This window comes from Cricetulus griseus, chromosome 5, assembly GCF_003668045.3.
Source record: "Cricetulus griseus strain 17A/GY chromosome 5, alternate assembly CriGri-PICRH-1.0, whole genome shotgun sequence".
In the NCBI taxonomy this organism is placed as follows: domain Eukaryota; kingdom Metazoa; phylum Chordata; class Mammalia; order Rodentia; family Cricetidae; genus Cricetulus; species Cricetulus griseus.
In genome coordinates this window covers 28362597-28384714 of record NC_048598.1, presented here as the reverse complement: position 1 = coordinate 28384714, position 22118 = coordinate 28362597, and the positions used below count along the sequence as shown (strand labels likewise).

The following is a 22118-nucleotide window of genomic DNA, read 5'->3' as shown; positions in this document are numbered from 1 at the left end:
GGGACAGCTTAGGCCCTGCCTGGATGATAAGACAGACTTTGGGGATCCCCCATGGAGGGGCTCACCCTCCCTGGGTAGCAGGGGAGAAGAGAGAGCTGGGATTGACATGAAACAGGCTTGTTTCTAATTTAAATAAAGAAAATCAAACTAGTTTATCAGTAATGACAGAAGTTCCATTGTTTGACCATTAACCATACTGAAAAACAGCCCATACCTGTAAAACGGACCCATTTGCTGCTTCTACAGTAACCTTGGCAGTGGATTCCCAGGAAGTGCCTTTCTCCTGTTTCACATAGTCCACTCTGGCAGCTTCAGTTTCATCTACAAATCCTGTCTGTCAAAGATCATCAAAAACCACTGACTCATTAGCATTCTGTACTAGATACAAAGTAGTATGACACTTAGAAGAGGAAAGAACTGATTAGTTTATATGTATGTCTATAGTGCTGAGTGTTAAACCATTCTGACTTAACACGTAACCAGGCAAATTCTAGGTTAGGTAGACTTGCCTTTTAGTATGACCTGAATACAACCCTTTAGAGCAATGGTTCTGATCCTTCCTAATGCTGCCACCCTTTAGTACAGTTCCTCATGTTGTGATGACCCACCCCCAACCATAAATTTGCTGCTTCATTAACTGTAATTTTGCTACTGTTATGAATCATAATGCAAATACCTGAGATGCAGAATATTCAATATGTGACCCTGTGTTGGGAGGGTCTTGACTCATAGGTTAAGAACCAGAGTGTTCTTAAGAGTGACTTAGAAGGTTTTTCACTACAGAGTTAAGAGTTGTCTCTCCAAGAAACGTACTGTACAGGGTGTGGTGCTGGCAAAACAATTACTTACATGTGTACTTAAAGTACAGCCTAGATGTACTAACTCTTAACACATACACATTATGTTTAGTAACAACTCATAAGTAATCTACAAAATACATAGAACTCAATTAAATACATGCTTAAGTATAATTTATGTTTCCTGATATTCTAAGTCTATGGTTTGACAGGTCTGCTTCTTAGTATTTCAGTTACCCCCTTATATTGTAACACCAGAGTATATAGTGGATCCCTATACTTAAAATTTTAGACTGTACTGAACAAAATACTACTGTACACACCCTTAATTCCAGCACTCAGGAGGCAGGAAGAACTCTGAGATCAAAGCCAGACAAGGCTATCAAAGTCTGTCTCTGCATTTTAGAAAAACATACTGAAGTCATACTAAAATATAGTAAAAACCACAATCCTAGGTCTTGTAATCAACCATGTATAGTCAATTATGATTATCTTATTGCCAAGGTTAACAATGCTTTTGTATTTCACTTATAGGTGCAGTGACTTAATTTACTTCTCTGATGTACGCTCTACTGATTCCTTTTATGTTTATACAAAACACTTCACATTTCTTTCATAAACAACCAGATACTGTGGGGATAGGCTCCAAGAATGAACATGAAATTCATATACCATCCCTTAGGTAACTTTGTACAATATTTTTATGCATGAAATAAGGTTTCACTACAAAGTATTTTCCATGTTTTTTCCTCATATGGGTGGTTCATAAAGTTTCAGATTTTGGAGTACTCTGGATTAGGGATGCTTACTTATCTGTATTAGCACTGTGTAAAACACACTAAAGTTTAAGGCTAGAGTTGTAGCTCAGTAGTAAAGCACTTGTCTAGCATATGCAAAGCCCTGTTTCAAACCCCAGTACCAAGAGGAAAATGTTTAAGCTAGTAAGTAGATAACTTAAAAATATGATAAAGAATAAAACATGGGCTTTATACATGAATAATAAATACCTTTTCCAAAAAGGCTACAACTTTGTTCTTGATTTCTTCAGAACTGAGACACTGTGGAACTATCTCTTCATGATTTGTTCCCTATTAAAAGATCAGAAAAGAAGACAAAGTTCAGCAACTTGTGAAGACAATGGGTTTTTAAACTACCTTAACTGAAGACTCATTTTAAAAGTGAGGGGCAGGGGTCTTGAGAGCTAGGTATCTCAGGTTGAGAGCACTGGCTACTCTTCCAGAGATCCTAACTTTGATTCCTGGGCAACGACATGGTAGCTCACAACCAACCATTTGTCAAGGTCTGGTGCCCTCTTCTGGCCTGCAGGAATACTTGCAGGCAGAATACTATATACATAATAAATAAATCAATCTTTAAAAAAAAAAGAGGCCTACCCAAGGATCCTCAGAGTTCTACAGAGTCTTATACAATGCTGGCTTCTACACACACAGTGCTTCAAGGTTTAATTACTTGAGTCACTCTTAAACCAAAGGCATGACTCCATAGAAATGGGTCCGAGCAGAAGCAATTCCAAAGAGAAGTTCAAGTTCTGCTGTGTGGCAGTGTCTGAGTCAGGCAGTTGACTCCGAATGCTTACTCCCTGCTAATGAGAGAACCTTGAGAAAAGTCACATCATTTCTCTAGGCTTTATAATGAAGCATTGTAAACATATTAATATCTCCTCAGCAGACAATTTTACAACTGAGATACATAAGTAGCTCAGTATTTTTAAATGTTTTAGAATATTAGAAATGTTAAAATATAGAGATCAATACGATAAACTGGTCTTACCTCAGCAAACTGAGTAAATGCCTCCAAAGTGAGTTGTTCTAGCAGCCAATTCCCGCTGGCTAGCAGTAAAGCAAGAATACAAGACAGGTTGGGCAGCACCTTCTCCTACAAAGGGAACCAAATCTTTCTGGAGAAAATACTTCAAAATAGAATACTATCAACTTTTGGGACACATTATATTCTCTATTATTTGCTTAAATCCTTCTAATAATTTCCAATTGCCTTCAGGGTAAAATGAGCAGTTTACAAAGCATCACCACCCAATGCTACACTTGACACCCTGAGTAATCAGGCTTGCTCCTGTCTATGAAACTTTATACTTGTTCTCTATACTTGTGCTCGGAAGTCTTCCAGACAGACATTGCTTTCTCCTTCTCTTTCAGATTTATACTTACCTATCACCTTAGTAAGGGTGGAACTATCCCCTCATATTGTCCCCTCTTCTGCTTTATTTTCTCCCATAGCACACACTACCATGACTCTGTTGTCAGCTGCTTCTATGCACTGAGACTGGGGATTAAGTTTTACACTACCAGTAGTAAAAACAGCACCTCCATCTGTGAGTGTCGAAAATGCTCATCAATCTCCCATCTCTTTAGGACCTGCCCTGACCTGGCCAGGTCTATAAGGCACTGCTATTCTGACAACAAAGCATTTGTTGTATGGGTTCTGTGGCAATGTACCACCTACAGATCTGCAGGAACAAAACAGCACTCTAGAATAAACTTATCTATAATAAAGAATACATGGCTGTAATCTTAGCATTCTGGAGGCTGAAATAGTACTGAAAATTTTAAACCAGCCAGGGCTACATGTTGAGACCCTTTCCAAAAAAAGATGACAGCTCAAATGCAAGTTGGTAATTCTTTCAAAAGAAGAAAAGCTGTCACAATCCATGTTTATCTCATGAAACACACGTATACATGATAGAAACAGATGAATTTGTCATTTTCTTGTGAAGAAGTAAAATAAACCTTTTGAAATTCAACTTGGTTTCACAGATTTTTATCCCTGGGTACTGAAATAGACATTGCACATTGAAAAGGTTCTCACTAGAGAGCTTTTTACAGTAAACTCTTTGAATGTAAAACAAAGCCAAGAATCTAGAAACACTGGGACTTTATTATAATAGTAAGACAAAGACAAAGCTCCCAGTCTAAGAGAATCTAATTTTGTTAGAAGGTCTTAAAATCTTGTAGTAGTCTTTCCCTAGGCCACTAGAATATAATTTTGGAAGCAAAATACACACTTGTCAGCTACACATACTTTACAATATTGTTAAAATACTATCTCTAAAAAATAAGTGCTATTTCTTGAATCTACCCACACAATTAACTAATTATCAAATTTCCTCACTAGACATTATTGCCTATAAAACATGAGTACTTTCTTCTTTTAGATACTGGGACACAACTATATCTCAGAATACAGTAGGCAACTTGATAAATTATTTGAATGCCAACTATTTTTTAAAAGAAAATTACTTAAGGCTGAAGCAAGAGAACTGCCTCAAGTTCTAGGTCAGGCTAGGCTATAGAGTGAGACCCTGTCTCAAAAGCAAAAATCCAAAGCTTAAAATTCCCCTAGTGCTTACAGAGATTTTTAGATTTTGCATTTTAAAGAGTATATTACCTGGATAGATAGAGGTATAAAAAGTCTGCCCAGAGAGGATATAAAATCCAGCACTGCCAGAGAGACATGGTCAGGAGGCTCTAATTTAAGTAGTGAGGTCAGTAAAGTTACTACCTGAGGAGGTAAAAACAAAGAGCAGTTGTTAAGTACCACGGTGGGTTGTGTGGGGAAGGGAAAGCAGACAAGATCCAGAAGCCTCAACTGTGGAAGCTGAGGACTAACATCAGATACAAGAGTTGTTAACATTCCTTCTCACCCTAGTCTCTTGCCTCCAGCTCGTGTGCTCTGCTAATAAGCAATCAGAATTTTGTGTAGTGGTTACCTGCCCAGGATATAGCCAAGTAGGAGTCCTGGTGTTGTGCTGAACTCTGCATTCATACAGTAATTTCAAAGGCACTGTCAGCTAATGTGGGAAAATACCAATACAGAGCTAGGTAGAAATACAAGGGATTTTAATAGGGAAAAAGCCTTACTTACAGATCGACCTAGCCAGCAGGCATGGCAGCAGTCTGTACAGCAAGCCGAAAGTGAAACAGAAACCAAAACCAGCCACCTAACCATCTCTCTACGTCACCTCACAGGCGTGGCCAGGCACACCTGCAGCCAACCCCTAAGCAGGCCAGGCATGGCTACAGCTTCCCCTATAGTCAGCAGCTAGCTGTGAGGTTACACAACACTGCAACCATGAACTTAAGGGAGAGCCTTGGTTTCCTTGAAAAAATAAGACAGGCCAATAATCCATGTTACACATATAGTACTGGATATACCTAATTAGTACTTGCTTGCTAGGTTAATTTCTTTATATGTACAATTACAAGAGTTGCCTGAAATAAAGCTTTACCACTACTTTTAGTTCATTTTATGTTCCATCCCATTATATTAGATGACAAGATTTCATCTTTTCTATACTTTTCCTAAATAAAAAGTTAGTTCCCCTATTTTTTTTTTTCTGCTTCCTGATCCTGTACTAAAGCTAACTTGATTTGGTGGATCAATTCTGTCCAATATGGACTCATTCCAAAGCTCTCAGTCACTTCAGATAAGAGGGAGGCATTCCAATGTTGCCTCAGAAGCACCACCTTAGAGATACTTCAGACGGTAAAATATGCCCAACCAGTCAGGTAAGCTGGGATCCAAAGAAGGAATTCAGCAGTACCAGTTCTTGAAAACAATTTTATTTTTTTCAAGGAAACAAAGACATGACAATGTTACATAATCTCAAAGCTAGCTGCTGATCGTATCTTTGAAAGTACAATAAATGCAGAGTTAAATACACTAGAACTCCTAACTTGGTTATTTCCTGGACAGTCTGGCAGGCTTGTGCCACACAAAATTCTGACTACTTAATAGCAAAGCATAAAGCCTAAAGGTGACAGAGAACAGATGAAGGCTGAATTAACAGTAGGAACACTAACAGAAGCAAGAAAGACATTAGGTGACAACCTTGATGAAAACAAAATTGACACAATTTACAAGGAAAGGATTAAAAAGGCTGGAGATGTAGCTCAGTTAGTGGAGTGCTTGCTGGGTATGCACAAAGCTCTAGATTCAATTCCCAACATTGCATAAAAATTTGGTATGGTGCTACATGCTTCTAAAGATAAAGGATGAGAAGTTTAACGGCATCCTCTGCTACATAATGAGTATGAGGTCAGTCTGGGCTCCATAAGACGGATGGGAGGGGGTGGAAAGGAGGGAAGGAGGAAGGGAGGAAGGAAGAAAATTAGGAAAAGGATTAGAAGGGTTACAAGTAAACTAAACAAATCACTGCGGATTCACAAACAATGAGCAAAGAACCAACTTGGTCACTATTATTACCTGACTTATCAGCTTCGGATCTACAGTTTGGATAAAAGATGCCAGTAGTTGAAGTAAAAGGCAAAATGTCTGCTGAACGTAGGGCTGACTGATTACCTTAAACAATTAAGAAAGTAGTTTTGGTGAGAGTCTTCAATTACATAGAGTTAGGTTTTCTTCAACTTGACACAAGCTAGAGTTATTTGGGAAGAACCTCAATTTAAAAAATGCTTCTATCAGATGGTAGATAAACTGTAGGGCATTTTCTTGATTAATTATTGATATGGGAGAGCCCAGCTCTCTCTGGGTTGTGCCATCCCTGGGCAGGTGGTCCTGAGTGCTATAAGAAACAGGCTGAGCAAGACATAGGAGCAAGTCAGTAAACATCACTCTTCTGCATTAGTTCCTGCCTTGAGTTCCTGCCCTGACTCTCCTGAATGGTGAGCTATAAGCTGTAACATGAAATAAACTCTATCCTCCTGAAGTTGCTTTTTGGTCATAGTGTTTTATCACAATAGAGGGCCTAATATAGAGGGCCTAACTAAGACACTTGAGAAAAGCTACAACAGTATTTTACTAATCACTATTTGTATACCAGTCAATATGTGGCTTATAATTACTACCTGACCTATATCAATCAACTAAGTGGCAGATACCATCCCCCTTTTAATAAGAAAACAGAATGAGGAAAATATTTGTTCAAGAACACATGGCTAGGAACAGAGGAGCAATCATTCAAACAGATGACTAAAAGGAGGTCTAATTACTGTTGTTGGCCACTGAATAACTTATATATCCACTGGTGTTGGTAAAATTCGACGTCTTCATAGTGTTTACGCCACACTGCTATGAAACCACATCCCAGCACAGGTATGCTGAATCTCTACTTAAGTGCTAATATGAACATCAGTAGCAGCCTCTCGAGAAGTGACACCACTGCAGGATGGCTATGTGACCATAAAAATGGATCATAAAACCTGATCTTCCTGCAAGGCTTAAGGTGGAGCTCAGTAGTACCGCACATGGGAAGCCCCGAGTGTGCCCCTCAAAAGCCACTAACTGCAAAATAATTTCTATTACTTCCCCAAGTTTGTGTTTTGCTCTAAGCTTCCACTGGTTGCCAGAGGTAACATGCTCAGGAAAAAACAAACAAACAAACAAACATACATTGTACTTTAAATGTTAAAAATTATTAAATAAGAAACTTAAGTTTACAACCATATGTAGAGGATATGTTCTAACTTTAGCCTAATAACCACTTTGCTGGGACGAGGAATACAAATTAGCTACATCTACTTACTAGCCCCTTTCACTTTTAAGTCAACTCACTATCTTGTCATCTGAATTATTAAGGAAAAAAAAAAAAACAAAAAAAACCTCAAAACAAGAAATAGACATCAATCTAACAGAGGGAAAAAAAAAGATGAAACTTAATTTTTAAAAGGGTCCAACAAGGTAAAAAAAAAAAAAAAAAAAAATAGATGGACTGTGGTTGTCACTGTGACATGGCCTAAGATTAATATCATACACTGGAAAGAAAACCAAAACAAACAACAAGAAAAAAACTGCCTGAAAGGGCCTAAGGAGATGGCTCAGTGAGTGATGTGCCTGATGTACCAGCATGAGGACCTGTGTTACTGATCTCCAGCACCAACACAAAATACTGAGTGTTGCATGGCTCATCTGTAACTACAGGGCTTTGAAGGGAAGGGGTAGCAGACACAGACAGATCCCTGGAACTCACTGGAGCTCCAGGTTCAGTGAGAGATCCTATCTCAAAAACGAAGATGAAGTGTAGTCAAGAAGACACACACCACATACCCACAACCCCCAAAAAACAAACTCATGCATACACTCCTTTATCTTCACACACTTATCTAACAACTGTCTGAGACAGAATACAATTAAGTGACTTCTAATCACAACTTTTACCAATCAACTCAAGAAATTAGAAATTTGAATATAGAGAGATTGCAATATTCTCTTGTCAATATCCTATGTTTTTTAAAGAAATGATGAGTAGCTTTCCTTACTTGTTGAATGTTTATAAAAGCCCAAAGCTGACCCACAACTTCAATAACTGTAGTTCGTTGTCTAATATCCAAAGCATCACCAGCAGAATTACATACAGTAAGCAAAACAGAGAGTGCTGTGTTCTAAAAGGGAAGAAAAAGAGGAAAGTTTCAGTTTACAAATCTAATGGACCAGTGGCCCGATTATAAATACAGTTACTTATAACTGTCCATAACAATCCACATGGACTGAGAGATAAAGCCAACCTTTTCAGGTTTTTAAAACAAATATAAAAGCTTTAGTACAATTATATTAAGATCAACTTTCCTTGCACATAAAAACATGTTTTCCTTTAGGCTGAAATTTTCATTTAAAATAGCAACATCACTGACTTTAACACTAGGCTTTTGTCTTCTTTTTCTGTTTTTTTTTTTTTTTTTTTTTTTTGTCAACTTGACACAAGCTACAATTATCTGGAAAGAGGAACCCCAATTAAGAAAATGCCTCCATCAGATTATCTGTAAGCAAGTGTGGGGGGCATTTCCTTGGTTACTGGTGTAGGGCCCAGCCAACTGGGGATTATGCCACCCCTTGAGCAGGTGGTCCTGACTGTGGATGACAGCAGGTCAAGGAAGTAGAGAGCAAGCCAGTAAGTGGTGTTCCTCCATAGCTTCTATTTCAGTTCCTGCCCTGATGTTCCTTCATAATAGACTCCAAGATGAAATAATCCCTTTCCTCCCCAAGATGCTTATGGTCATTGTGCTTGTCACTGCAGTAAAAACCTAACACATGGTGAGCAAGGCTAGTCTAATTTAAATACTCATCAATAGAAAGCTGTATTTTTTTTTCTCACACTGTGTACCAAGCAATCTACATAGGTTACTAGATTTTTTTTTTATTATTATTTCTGGTGATTTACCATGGGATGCTACAGAAACATTACATTTTATAAGCAAATAAAGTCCTTAAGAAAAATATTATCTAGAATTTGAAACAAAACAACCTTTTCTGGATCATTTCTTGGTTCTACAGACAAATACCCTGATCTCTTTCTCACTTGTCCTTAAGTCTGGGGGTGGTGTGTATAGGGAAAAGGCCATACTAGAATCTAATAAACACTGACTTGAATTCTATACTTCAACATCTATATCCATGTTGGAATTCCTTACACCATCTCATTCAAGATTAATCTACTTCCCTTTACAAATAAATACATTCAGTAAGTTTTGTCCATGGTTTAAGGAGTTAATTTTAGAAAGTTAGTGCTTTTACCTAATACTCCCAAAAGACTTATTACAAAAGTGTAACGCATATTGAGAGTCTACTAGCAGTTTATTGAACAATTAGAAACTAGTGTGCATTAAATACAAACAACAAACTTAAATTAACCCACTCATAGTTAGCTATGATAAATAAAGCCACAAAAAAACCTTCTTTGATTTTATGTAAATGTTTTAAACTACCTTAATAATTATGATTAACTGCCATTTTACAACAGTGTAGAAAAACTTAGTATGGAAACATATGCCTTGAGAAACTTCTAATCAAAAATTTAAAAAAGCTTCCAAGTCCTTGAGTGTATACCTTATACATGCTAAGTTTTTGTATATGTACCATAGAGGCATTTATTATATTGTGTACTGTTTAACTACAATATATATCTATAGACAATTTCTTTTTTTGCTGTTACATCCATCCCCCAATGACTAAAGCAAAACACATTATGTAAAAGCACTCAAAAGTTTGTTGAATAAATGAATAAGCAAATGGAGACTGAAGTAGAAAATTCAACTGCATGTACTGTCTCTAGTCCATTTTAAAAATCATCTATCTTCTACTTATAGATGAAGATTTTTTGTTTGTTTCATGAGGAAACAATTAAATAGAAAGCTACATAAAGGCTCAGGGCAGTTTTCTATAAAATTCATGTTGTATTTTGTCAAATAAAAAAATCATGTCTAAGCTAGTCATAATGGTACACATCTGTCATCCAGCACTAGGAGGCTAAGATCATGAGTTCAAAGCCATCCTGGACTACAGAGTAATGAGGTCCCTCGTTTAAGAGTGAGGGAGTGAATCATCATCTGCTTCATCCAGACAAATAGTAAATAAAGTGCCATCATGCTTTCCAAATGTGTCTTACCCAAGGTTTCCTCTATTGAGTGCTTACTGTGTCATGTATTTCTGCACATACCTTTCTCCAAGGTCCTTTTATAATATACAGATCTAAAAATATTGCTAGGTTTTTTAAAGAGAGTGCATCTCAGAAACTATAGTTATTATCTAAAACAGTGCTAAGTAAACTGCTGAATTAGTCACAACTATCTTACCAGAGAGTCAAGTTCTGCCAAAGTATGACTGCTGTTCAACCACTTCATGCAATGTACAGTGCACCCTCTGATCGCGTCACATGCAGCTTGTTTCCTCAGGTCAGCAGGTAATGCCTGAAAGGAAATACACTGCCAAAGAGGAAAGTTGTCTGCTGCTTTTGGAGAAAACTTCTGGATAAATTCCACCTAAAGTTGAGAATAAAATGGGCAACTTCAGACTATTAGGATAATTAGATGTACATGAACTGAATATTAAGTTCAACACTTCTGCCAGGTGTGGTGGTGTATACCACAACTCCCAACATTCAGGAGGCAGAGGCATAAGGATCCCTACAAGTTTGAGATCACCCTAGTCCACACAATGCATTGCAAGGCAGCCAGGACCACATACTGCAATCTTGTGTCAACCAACAAAAAATTTTTAAAATCTCCTTCTTAAATGCACAGTAAGATCACTGGGTACCAGACCAACATAACATAAATAACCATGATGACTTTTATTGCTACTGTATTTGTTTTCAAAATGAAAAAAAAAAATCATGCTTAAATGAAGCATGATACAAAATGGACTAAGGAGTGTTACATAGTGTACTTCATTATTATTTACATCAGATATTTTATCTTCTTTCTACCCATTAGATCTGCTATTCTTCCAAGTACTCATCACCTTATTTAGTTAAGTCAAACTAATATTCCAGATATGACAAGATTAATTCACCATGTCCTAGCTTTCATCTTAGCTTACTGCATTTTAGAACATGAAGCCAACCAAGATCATAGGTCCAGTTTTTCAATGGATTAGGTGGCTCTGCTCAGCCTTAGAGAATGTACTAAATTAGTATCCCAAAAGGAAGCCACAAAACAAACAAACAAACAAAAACAATGACTGTGATTGGTAAATCCATTCTTCCACTGAAACACAATTCAAAGCACTTGTGTTAACAGAAACACAATACTGTTCTGTTAAAAATGCAGCTGTCAAGAAGACTCAATAAAAAAAAGAACTAAAAGTTCAAAAACACTAGTCCAAATGTTGGATTAGAAAAAAGTGTATTTAATTCCAAAATTTGTAGAACCTAATAAGAAGTATACTAGTATATTCTTTAATGAGACAATTCAATTTATAAAATTTAAACTTCACTAAATATATGAAAACTTGTCATACATCAAAACTAAACAAAAATCCCTTCTAAGCCCCAAAGTAATACATTAGACTTGATAGTGCCAGACCTTTCTATATTTGCATATGAACTCTATTTCATTTGCACAAAAATAAATATTCAACTGACAAAACAAGTAAGAAACTGGTGGTCACCTACTGTGACAGAGTCTACAGCTGGAAAAAAGAATCCTTCAAGAGCTGAGTGTCAATTATAACAAGCAACTTAAGCACAAAACTAAAGTGCATCAATAAAGACATGATTTCATTAACTGGAGAAGCCAGTTCAAGAATCATCTGTCATTATAAGGTTGAATGAATCAACAAATGGGTCCCCTTTCAAAAAATAAATGGCATATAAGATGTTCTACACAATAAAAAAAAAATTTTTAAGTGTTATCAAAACTGACCACTTCAGAGTTCAAGACTATCCTGAGGTTGAAACATTGCTTTAAAGATTTAAAACTGCTGGGGCTCAGTTGAAGGGAGAGGAGTGGAGTGTAAGGGAACACTGCAGAAAATTTAGATTCCTCTTTAAAACTAAGAAGGGAAATATACCTATGGGCTTAAAATGAAAATGTAGTCATTTTTACCTTACATAAAAAATTGTAGCACAGCCGGGCAGTGGTGGCGCACGCCTTTAATCCCAGCACTCTGGAGGCAGAGGTAGGCGGATCTTTGCGAGTTCGAGGCCAGCCTGGTCTCCAGAGCGAGTGCCAGGATAGGCTCCAAAGCTACACAGAGAAACCCTGTCTCAAAAAACTAAAAATGAAAAAAAAAAAAAAAAAATAGTAGCACAATGTGATGGCTACATTTAATTGCAACTTAACACAATCTAGAATTAGCTGGGCAGAGTTGCAATATGGAATTGTTTACATTGGGTTTGTCTGTGGGAGCTGTCTTAATTAAGATACTGATATGAGGAGACCCAGCCTACTGTGGAAGGCCATCATTCCCTAAGCAGGGCATCCTGGACTGTGAGAAGAGTGGAGAAACAGGCACAAGCAAGAGAGCATGAATGCATTCATTTCTCTCTGTTCTTGACTACAGATCTGATATGACTAGTGGTCTGAATTTCCTGCCTTGACCTCCCTGCAATAATAAACTTTTACCTGGAATTTCAGCCAAATCAATTCTCTCTTCCTTAAAGTTGCTTTTTGTCAGTGTTTTATCACAGCAACAGAAGTGAAACTATAACACACAATTATTAGTATGTTTAAATAAGGTACATTACTTTTCCCTCAACCAGGTAACAACTAGAGTAAGAATACTGAGTAATAATATATATTTCTGTTATATATACTGTTAATTCCCATGGAAACAGAAACACATCTTAGCATGTGTCAGCTCTTAGTAAAACATATCCATTCTGATGTATGTTAATGCTGCATCAGGATTCAAGCCAAGGCCAAAGGCTTTATGGGCAAATTTCTTTCATGTAGCTAGTAGATTCCAAGCTCAACTCCTTGTCATAGTCACGTTAAGTGCTTAACAACAAAAGCAAATTGCTGAGCCTTACTCACACCCAACACTGCATTTATAGGTCAGTCCAGAAACCTGCTTTTAAATATACACAAAAACCCTGCTACAGGAGTTCCAATGGTACCCATCTTCCAGACTGCACAAGGCTATTCAGGCCCATAAGACAGGAATCTCCTCAATCATGGCAAATCTTGTTGACGTCACAACAGCAAGCAACTGAGGCTTGTCATACTTGTAATTTTTCCTTAAAAATCAATTTTATTTACTCTGAAAATACTAAGATGGATCATTCAAAGCGTAATAGAATTAATAAATGGAACAAAGACACAAAGCTATCTCATTGCCCACAAGTATCTTTACGATATGGGGGGGAAAAGGAGAGAGGGAGAGAGAGAGAGAGAGAGAGAGAGAGAGAGAGAGAGAGAGAGAGAGAGAGAAGTATTGCAGGAAAACTGAATCAGATTTTATCTGTAACCTAAAACAGGGACATCAAAATCTACATAGACCTAAAATCAATCACCAAATCCATCAATGTTAACTTGTATTCCAGCTATACTACATTTTAGGGGAGGGGATCTGAATTCCATTCTCAAAGCTGATTGAAGACACTAAAATAGACAATATTCTTGCCTGATGGGGTGGGGCCATGAAGAAAAAGAGACGCTTCAACAGTATTGATAAGTTGGTAAGCTGAATACACTCTCCAGGGCAAGATTTTATCTGGAAAGACAGGAGACAAAGAAAAGAACGAGTTAAAACCAGAGAGTCAGTTTGTAAGACATAATTACATACCAAAATACTAATGACTCTTTCTGAGAGAGAGAAGACTACAGCTAATTTTAATTTTTAATTTGGGGCCATTTTTTAATTTCTTTGCTTCAAAGAAACTTTTTTGCTTTAATAATGAGAAAGGAACTCTTACCTTATATTTAAAAACACAGTAATTATCACTCTGACAATAACTTGGTATGTTACTGTTGCTACTCAAAATAATTTATGTAATTTTAAAGATTTAAGCAAGCTAATGCCACAGTGAATGTTTTGTTAGCATTGATAAGGTAATCCTAGCCCTAGGAGGCTGAGGCCAGCCTAGACTAAATAAGGTATCTTGGTCTCAAAAACAAACAAAATCAAGAGGGACTGGAAATGGCACAGCTTTATAAATATGTAGAGGACCCAAATTTGGTTCCCAGCACCCAGATTAGGCCACTTACAAACCACCTGTAACTCTAGCACCCAGGGATCTGACACCCCTAGCCTCAGTGGAAACACGCAGTTACATGCCCATACATACAGAGGCGCATTTACTTCAAAAAGCAATGCTTTAATTATTCAAATAAATTCTTTTATTTAAAAAAGTAAGTAGCAAAGACTGAGACGTGTATAAGACGTATAAGGAATCACTGTGCAGCATGTGTCAGGCCTTCCGATTGTAAGTACCAGGCTGTGAGCTACAGAGGTACAAATGTCAGCAGTCCAGGTTATGCTACTCAACATTGTAATATATACTCATTAAAAGTACATGCAGAAATATATGACACTGTAACTACTAAGCAGCAAAGGGTGGACAGATTCAAATATGATCATTATCAAAGACTATGGATAAAACTGAGACAAAAAAGGTCATAAGCACTTCATATGGAACACATTTCATAATTTTAAAAAATCACCATTAAAGATAAAGAAACTATTAAGTCCATTTAAGCTTATACTCAGTAACAAACCTACTTTCTCTCCCTAAGAACACTGATCACAATCACTGAATCACTTTCACACCATCCTGACTAAAATACAACAGTAGACTTCATTATATTAAAGAGGAACTGAACACTTAGCCATCAATGTTACATTTTTGATCTGACTTTATATTCAATTTTCAGCATATTGTCAACTGACCTAGACTTTTTTCCTTACAACACAGAACTCTAAAATTCTGAAAATGAGAAAATTCTACACTTTATATGGTGGGGTTTTTACTACATTTTTGGTTCTAGGATTAGCATTAAATAGCAATTAATAACAATTAGCATTAAATTTGGCTATCACTTCTCCGTTTTTATTAACATCCAAAAAATATCTTCTTTTCAGCACTTGGGAGGCAGAGGCAGGTGGATCTCTGTGCATTTAAGGCCACCTGGTCTACAAAGCAAGTTCCAGGATAGCCTGGGATATTACACAGAGAAACCCTGTCTCAAAAAAAAAGCAAATAAATAAATAAATAAATAAATGTCTCCAAAGAAAATATAAAAAGTAGTGTTTTAGGCCGTTTAATTCTACTTACCAGGTGAGCCACTAAGGTGACATGATGTAAACCAAGTTCAGCAGTTCCATATCTATGACATTTAAAAGAGTCACTGAGTTTGAAATTAGGAGAAGAGCAAGAAGACAGAAACACCACAGTGAGGACATGTGAACTATTACAGATTGAACATCCTTTATCTGAAATGTCTTATACCAGAAGTGTTTTGGATTTTAGATATTATCACATTTTAGAATATTTACATATATATAATGATATTTGGGGATGGGCCCATATCTGAACATTAAATTCATTTATCTTTCATAATTGGCTATGTACTTAATTTTTATTTAGTATTTCTAGTAATCTTGAGCATTAAACTATCTCAAAGAATGTAACTTTTCACTCCTCACTGGTATTTAGAAATTTTGGATTTTAAATTAGGCAAACTGAATGCCTATCACCAAGGAACATCATAATATATAGATTTGCCTAAACATTCACCTATTAGCTTAAACATTAAAAAACCAAAAAGGACACCTGTTTCCAAACTTAGTGTAATGACATGAAATCTAACCATTAGAAGATTATAGAAGTAGACCTTTCTATTAACTTAAAACTGTTTACTGTTGATCATTACTAAAACTCAATCCAAACACAGAAATGGCACTTTTTACCTAGCAAGGAAACACCACACATCCATTGCTAACAATGAGGTAGTCATATTAGTACTAAGCACAGCATTCAATAGAGCAGCATCCTAAGGAAAAAACAGAAATGTCAATTTGTTACTAGGCAGATGTTCATGAAATATTAACATTACAATTCTCACACTAAATCAGAAAGCATTATCAGAATCAAATTAAGAGTCCCTCAGTAGGAAACCTCTAATGCTAGTATCTAAAAGAACTATAATGTCATTCATTCCTTTATCTGTTGAGCACCTACTATATGCTACTCACTGTGTTGAGCTGAGAGGCAACAGAAACCAATCTTAAGTGTGCTAACACAGGTCCTGTGAGCCACAAAGGCCATATTCTGAAAGCTTCCAGGAAACATGACAGTTTTTTCTAAGGTATTTTCAACCTTTTGAACAATCTAGTTCCATTAAAAATAAAACCATCTATAACAGATAAGGCATTACACAGTACTGTTTACTTTTAATAAACAGTACAGCAGTTTAAATGAAATAGTACATCAGTTTAAATGAAAAATGTCCCCCACAGGCTTAGGTATTTGAACATTTGGTCCCCAGTAGATGACACAGTCAGGAGAGGTTATGAAACTTTTAGGACATGAAAGCTGCTGGAGAAAGCACATCACTGGGAAAAGATGTTGAGGGTTTATAGACTTGCTCCACTTCCAAAGAGCTTTGTTTCCTGCCTGTGGTTAAGATGTGATCTCTCAGCATCCTGCTCTGGCCATCAAATGCCATGCCTCCCCAACCACTATACGGACTCTTTTTGTGGAACTTTAGACCAAAACAAACTCTTCCTTTTTCAAGTTGCTTTTTTATCATAGCAACAGAAACATAACTACTACATAAAGTAACATCCCCTTCTTGTATTTTCCAACTTCTCATGGGATTTTCTTAAATCTCCCCAGTGCAAAATGTTTTAATAAGTGTTCTAGCTAAATAGTATATCTAGTATTATGTGATCAAATTGCCATTTCTTAAGGCACAAAAGCACAAAATGTGAAGGTTGAGGAGACTATGATTTACAATAGTCATTAATTCTCATATGTTCTTCTACATATCAAATACAATTTCAATGAAGGGAAAGCAAAGTGTAAGCTCCACTTTTCAACTTTGCCATGCACTTACCAGCTCAGGAAACAGTGAGGGATGAAAAGAAGCAACAAATGCACACAGATGAACACAAACATGCTGATATAAAGTGACAGACACCTCAGCTTGCCCTTTATGCTTTACTTCCTGTAAATGAGCAGTCAGAGAGAGTTCACCAGAACACTGCTCAAAACTGTAGAAAATAGCTTTGAGTAGGGACATCCTGCAGGAAAATTAGAACATTGAGCCACCATTAATAGAAGTTTAACAAAAGCAGGTAAAATAATGTCATACACAGGACTAATTTCAGGAGATAAAAATCAATAATAACTGAAAAAAAGTATATAGAGAGATAAAAATAAAAGATTTTTATTTTAAAAAATTTATTTTCATTTTACATACCAACCCCAGTTTCCCATCCCTCCCATTCTCCTGCCCCCACCTCCCCCACCTCCCCCACTCCCCACCCCCATCCACTCCTCAGAGGGGGTAAGGCCTTCCTTGGAGTCAAAGAAGTCTGGCATACCAAGTTGAGGTAGTTGGGGTCCCCTTCAATAGATCAAGCCACATAACTGTCACCTACATTCAGAGGGCCTAGCTCAGTCCCATGCAGGTTCCCTAGCTATCATTTCACAGTCTGTGAGCTCTCACTAGCTTGGGTCAGCTGTGCCCATCATTTACAATAGTGCCAAGTTATATAAAATCAAACTCAAAGTTTCTTACAGAGCTTAGCTAAATTAAGTATTATTTTGAAACATACATGGAAGGATCATTTTAAGATAGAAATAGTTGAAACTTCCATGAAGGTTTCAAGTAACAAATTAAAAATAAAATATAAAAGCCTGTAAGAGACAAAACATGAGTTCATATGTTATGTTAAAGGAGGGGTTTTAAAAAGCCAGAGCATGAGAGGAAAGGGATCAAACAGTGCCTACTTGAAAGGACAGAATTTTGCACCTAAACAGTCAACATCCTTGCATGGGGGTGGGGAAGACAAGTGTCTCAACAGTCCCTGCTCCTTCGGGTAGATGGCTTCTGACAGAAGCAGAGTCAGTTTACTTTAAGTGTATGGCCCCTGGTTGGTCAACCATATTCTACCTGATGGCTACACACCCATGAGTATATGGACAGCATAAACTGTATTTAATGGGTTATAAAAACACATGAGGACACAGTTGGGAATGAATGGGAGGTTAGAGAAATTTTAGGGTGAGATGTGTGGATGAATATGATCAAAATACATTGTATGCATGTATGAATAAAAGTATCATTTATATATGTATAAATTTTAATGAAGGATATCAGATATCAAAGTTAATAATAGTGCAAAAAGTTTGAACATAACTTCACTTTTTGAGCATCCCAGTTTGAATCTCAGATTAACCAGACCAGTCAAGAGGAGGAATGAAAAATTAGGAGCAACCGGGCGTTGGTGGTGCACGCCTTTAATCCCAGCACTTGGGAGGCAGAGGCAGAGGATCTCTGTGAGTTCGAGACCAGCCTGATCTCCAGAGTGAGTGCCAGAATAGGCTCCAAAGCTACATAGAGAACCCTGTCTCGAAAAAAAAAAAAAAAAAAAAAAGAAAGAAAAATTAGGAGCATAACAGTAATCTAGTCAGTAACAAACTAGCACCTGGACTACAGTGCTAGGAAAAAGGATGAAGACAAGTGATGTTTCCCAGGAGACACTGGACAGTATCTATCACAGCTGTTTTTTAAAAGCTTTATTTTTTTATGCATATGCCTGTGTATACATCTGTGTGAGTGAATCTGCGCATGTGTCTGTGAGTGTAACTACACATTTATATCCAGGGAAACCCAAAGGTGTCAAATGCCCTGAGGCTGGAGTCACAGATATTTGTAAGCCACCAGACACTGGTACTAGGATTCAAACTGATCCTCATGATTGAGCAGCAAGCTCTCTTAACAGAGATGCTGCCTAGTTACTGCAACCCATTTTTATATGCTGTTATTTGCACCTACATCCATTATAGCCAATGTTTTTTATGTCAACCAATGAGTAATAATCAGTGAATAAAATTACAATATTTCTAGCATCTGTTATATATATTTTTTATCATTTACATAGCAGTTTTTCTACAGAGTAGCTATTAAGCAGAATATGACCAACTGATTTCAAAATGCTAATTTCAAGTACTTCTCAACATCCTGCAGAGGTGGGATTATAGGCACACACTATGTCTGGCTTAAATTTAAATTCAAGGCCATTTCAGCTTAATAGGACCCCCTAAACCACTGGTAATATTAGATATAAACAAAATGTTACCTAGCCGTAGCTTCTGTGCACCACAGGTTCTGTATATCCTTAGGCTGAGAGGGCAGCTTATCCATGACAACAAGTAGGAGTAGGACTTGTGGGAGCTGCAGCTCACAGGGCAGGTCTTTTCAGTAATAAAATCATATATTAAAACAAATTGGCAAACAGATCCAAGATATTTTCAGCAGAAATTTGATTGTTTTATGCAAAGAAAGTAGTATGACTTAGTAGATAATAATGTTTCAATAAAAGTGCAATGAATTTTAAATAATATTGTAAAATTTCACAAATAGTGACTGCTTAAAAGGGAAACAACTGTATTTGACATGCCATGATTAAGGAGATGACTTAAATCCGTTTTGAAACTTACCTAGTTTATTATCCAAAACTGCCTGCACAAAAGGCTGGGTTGTGAGCAGCTGACTGATGAGTGGGTCCAGTACCACAAGGAAATTGCCTGCTATTTCCTCCTGCTGTGCTTTGGAAATACTGGCAGCATGTAGGCTTGGAGGAAACTTGCTGCAAAAAAATGGTGAAAAACCTCAGGCATTTAATAGCTATCCTCTAAATTTAGATAAATGTATTACAAGCTCATGTCACAGTAGTGAAAAAGCATAAAAAGTACATATTCTATAGGAAAAAAGCTCAAAATACTGAATTGATAGCAGAAAGATATGAAGACCTAAGCCAGGCGGTGGTGTGGCACACCTTTAATCCCAGCACTAGGGAGGCAGAGGCAGGTGGATCACTGTGAGTTTGAGGCCAGCCTGATCTACAGAGTAATTCCAGGACAGGCTCAAAAACAATACAGAGAAACCCTGTCTCAAAAAAACCAAAAAGATAAGAAGACCTAGAAACATGGCTATATTGTTACAGAGAAAATACTTCCTAGAGTAATCTAGTACTATTTTGAGGCATTTTAATGGCACTTGATGATGTTGTCCTCAAAATAATATAAACATATACATATTAAGTCAACTAGTAAAAATTATGTGAAAAGATAGGTCTAATATATCCTAGCTTACTTCTATTCAAAGTTGTTTTTAATAGCTCACAGCTGTAACCTCAATATTCAGGAGGCAGAGGCAGAGGCAGAAGCAGAAAGACTACACTGGATTTGAGGCCAGAGTACCCTATCTCAAAAACCACTATTACTATAGTTGTTCTCTTATTACACATAAACCCAATTATAATTATGTATTTATGTGTGTATAGAAAACATAGTAGAGAATTCAGTACCATTTGCCTTCCAGGCAACAACAGTAGGTTTCTTAAATATATTCCTCTTGAATTGTGGAGTCTACTATAATATACAACATGTTAATTGTTATACAGGAAAAAAAATCAAGGAAAATGAACAGGAAGTTCTCTTAGGATGTCATTTGAGGATTGCAATGTAATGAAAAATGAGAACAAATCTGGAAAGGGATGTACAAGTGAGGGACTGTTTTGTACTGAAATGGGTACATTTGTACTGAAATGGGTACTGAAATGAGTGTTACACACTCATGAAAATGATCCAGTGAGATGGCAGGTGGATGTCACAAAACAGAAAGAGACCATCTTCAGGAACTGCCTGAGCATGTATGTGAATTACATGCAGAGTACAAAGAGGCTAGCTTCAGCCACATGTAAAATTAATTCAGGGCAGTGAGGGAATTACTGTATGGGCCTAAATATAGGTACAAAGAGAGATTATATATAAACTCTCTAATTCCTCCCATTATTCTCAGTGACAAAAGGAAATTTAGTTTACAAACTTAATTTAAACCTCATAGAAGTATAATAAAATTTAGTAAAGGCAAAATTATGACAACATACTCATACAATATGAAAGGCTGACTGGAACGCATTCCTTGAGTGTTCTAGCTTCCTAAAGCCAGCTGATGAAAATGAGGAAGTTGTGCAGATACAGCTTCTAGGTGCCTTCATAAAGGCAACTCTTCTAGGTTCCAACACTGCCATTGAGGCAAGACACTGAGTGTTCCACATGAGGCACTTTGTACAAGTTATCATAACCAAACCAAAACCTCTGAAGTGAGAGCTATTATTACCTCAATTTCCAGATGACAAAACGGAGAGCTGAAGATGATCTTCCCTTATACACAACTATGCTTAGTTTTATACTGAAGCTAAATGAAACTTTATGGAAAGCAAGATAGCTCAATGGGTAAAGGCACCTGCACCTGAGTTCAAACTCACACAAGCACATAAAATTAACTTTCTCTTGAGGAAAGGCTCTCCCACTCTTCCATGCTCTTCTGTTAAACCTTCCTGACTCTCAGCACTTTCTTTCAAACTATCAACCATCTCTCTGCTTTTGCATTTCTTCCTCAGGAATGTTCCTAGTAAAATATTATTGGATAAAGTTTAAAATACCACATCTTACACATGAGTCTTAGATCACATTGCTGAGATAAACTCCACAAATAAAAAAAAATGTCTTCCATGGCATTAACCTATAAAAACAAACAAAACCACCTTAAAGTTATAAAACATTATGTTCATTTAAAAAAAAATCCATTCTCTCTTCTGAATCTACACTGACATGCGTGTCGGGTTATTTTATATTCTACATGTCCTTAATCATCTGTTCAGTCTTTGCCACTTCTGGTGACTTGATTTTAAGTTTACTACTCCTGTCTATGTGTTCCATCTGCTGCTACACCCCTCCAAATTAACTTTATAATTCTAACTTCCAAATCTCCCAAAACAGAACTATGCTGATACAAAATATAAATATATATGATCTGTATATATGTATGTATCTGTGTGTGTGTGTATGTGTACACAAAAACATAAACTATACCC

General features: G+C 36.8%; 1 protein-coding gene across 6 annotated transcripts in view; it reads right to left on the bottom strand.

The window, feature by feature from the left end:
* The window catches only part of C5H1orf112 (chromosome 5 C1orf112 homolog), a 41828-nt gene that overhangs the window by 1397 nt on the left and 18313 nt on the right, over positions 1–22118 (bottom strand). Inside the window, exons 11-24 of one of the 6 annotated variants that reach the window (XR_003485651.2) lie at positions 19678–19826; positions 19317–19431; positions 17066–17252; positions 15918–16000; positions 15283–15355; positions 13632–13721; positions 10361–10546; positions 8051–8173; positions 6039–6134; positions 4221–4334; positions 2589–2693; positions 2192–2400; positions 1805–1885; positions 273–334 (exon numbers count right to left, since the gene is read on the bottom strand). Coding sequence is in view for 4 of the 6 variants with exons in the window: in XM_027417164.2 (XP_027272965.1) it covers positions 215–334; positions 1805–1885; positions 2589–2693; positions 4221–4334; positions 6039–6134; positions 8051–8173; positions 10361–10546; positions 13632–13721; positions 15283–15355; positions 15918–16000; positions 17066–17252; positions 19317–19431; positions 19678–19826 (1522 nt within the window). In the remaining 2 variants the exon portion in view is untranslated. Of the gene's footprint in view, positions 1–214; positions 335–1804; positions 1886–2191; positions 2401–2588; positions 2694–4220; positions 4335–6038; positions 6135–8050; positions 8174–10360; positions 10547–13631; positions 13722–15282; positions 15356–15917; positions 16001–17065; positions 17253–19316; positions 19432–19677; positions 19827–21696; positions 21767–22118 lie in introns of those variants that run through there. The other 5 variants (XR_003485652.2, XM_027417164.2, XM_027417165.2 and 2 more) reach the window with 5 other exon arrangements.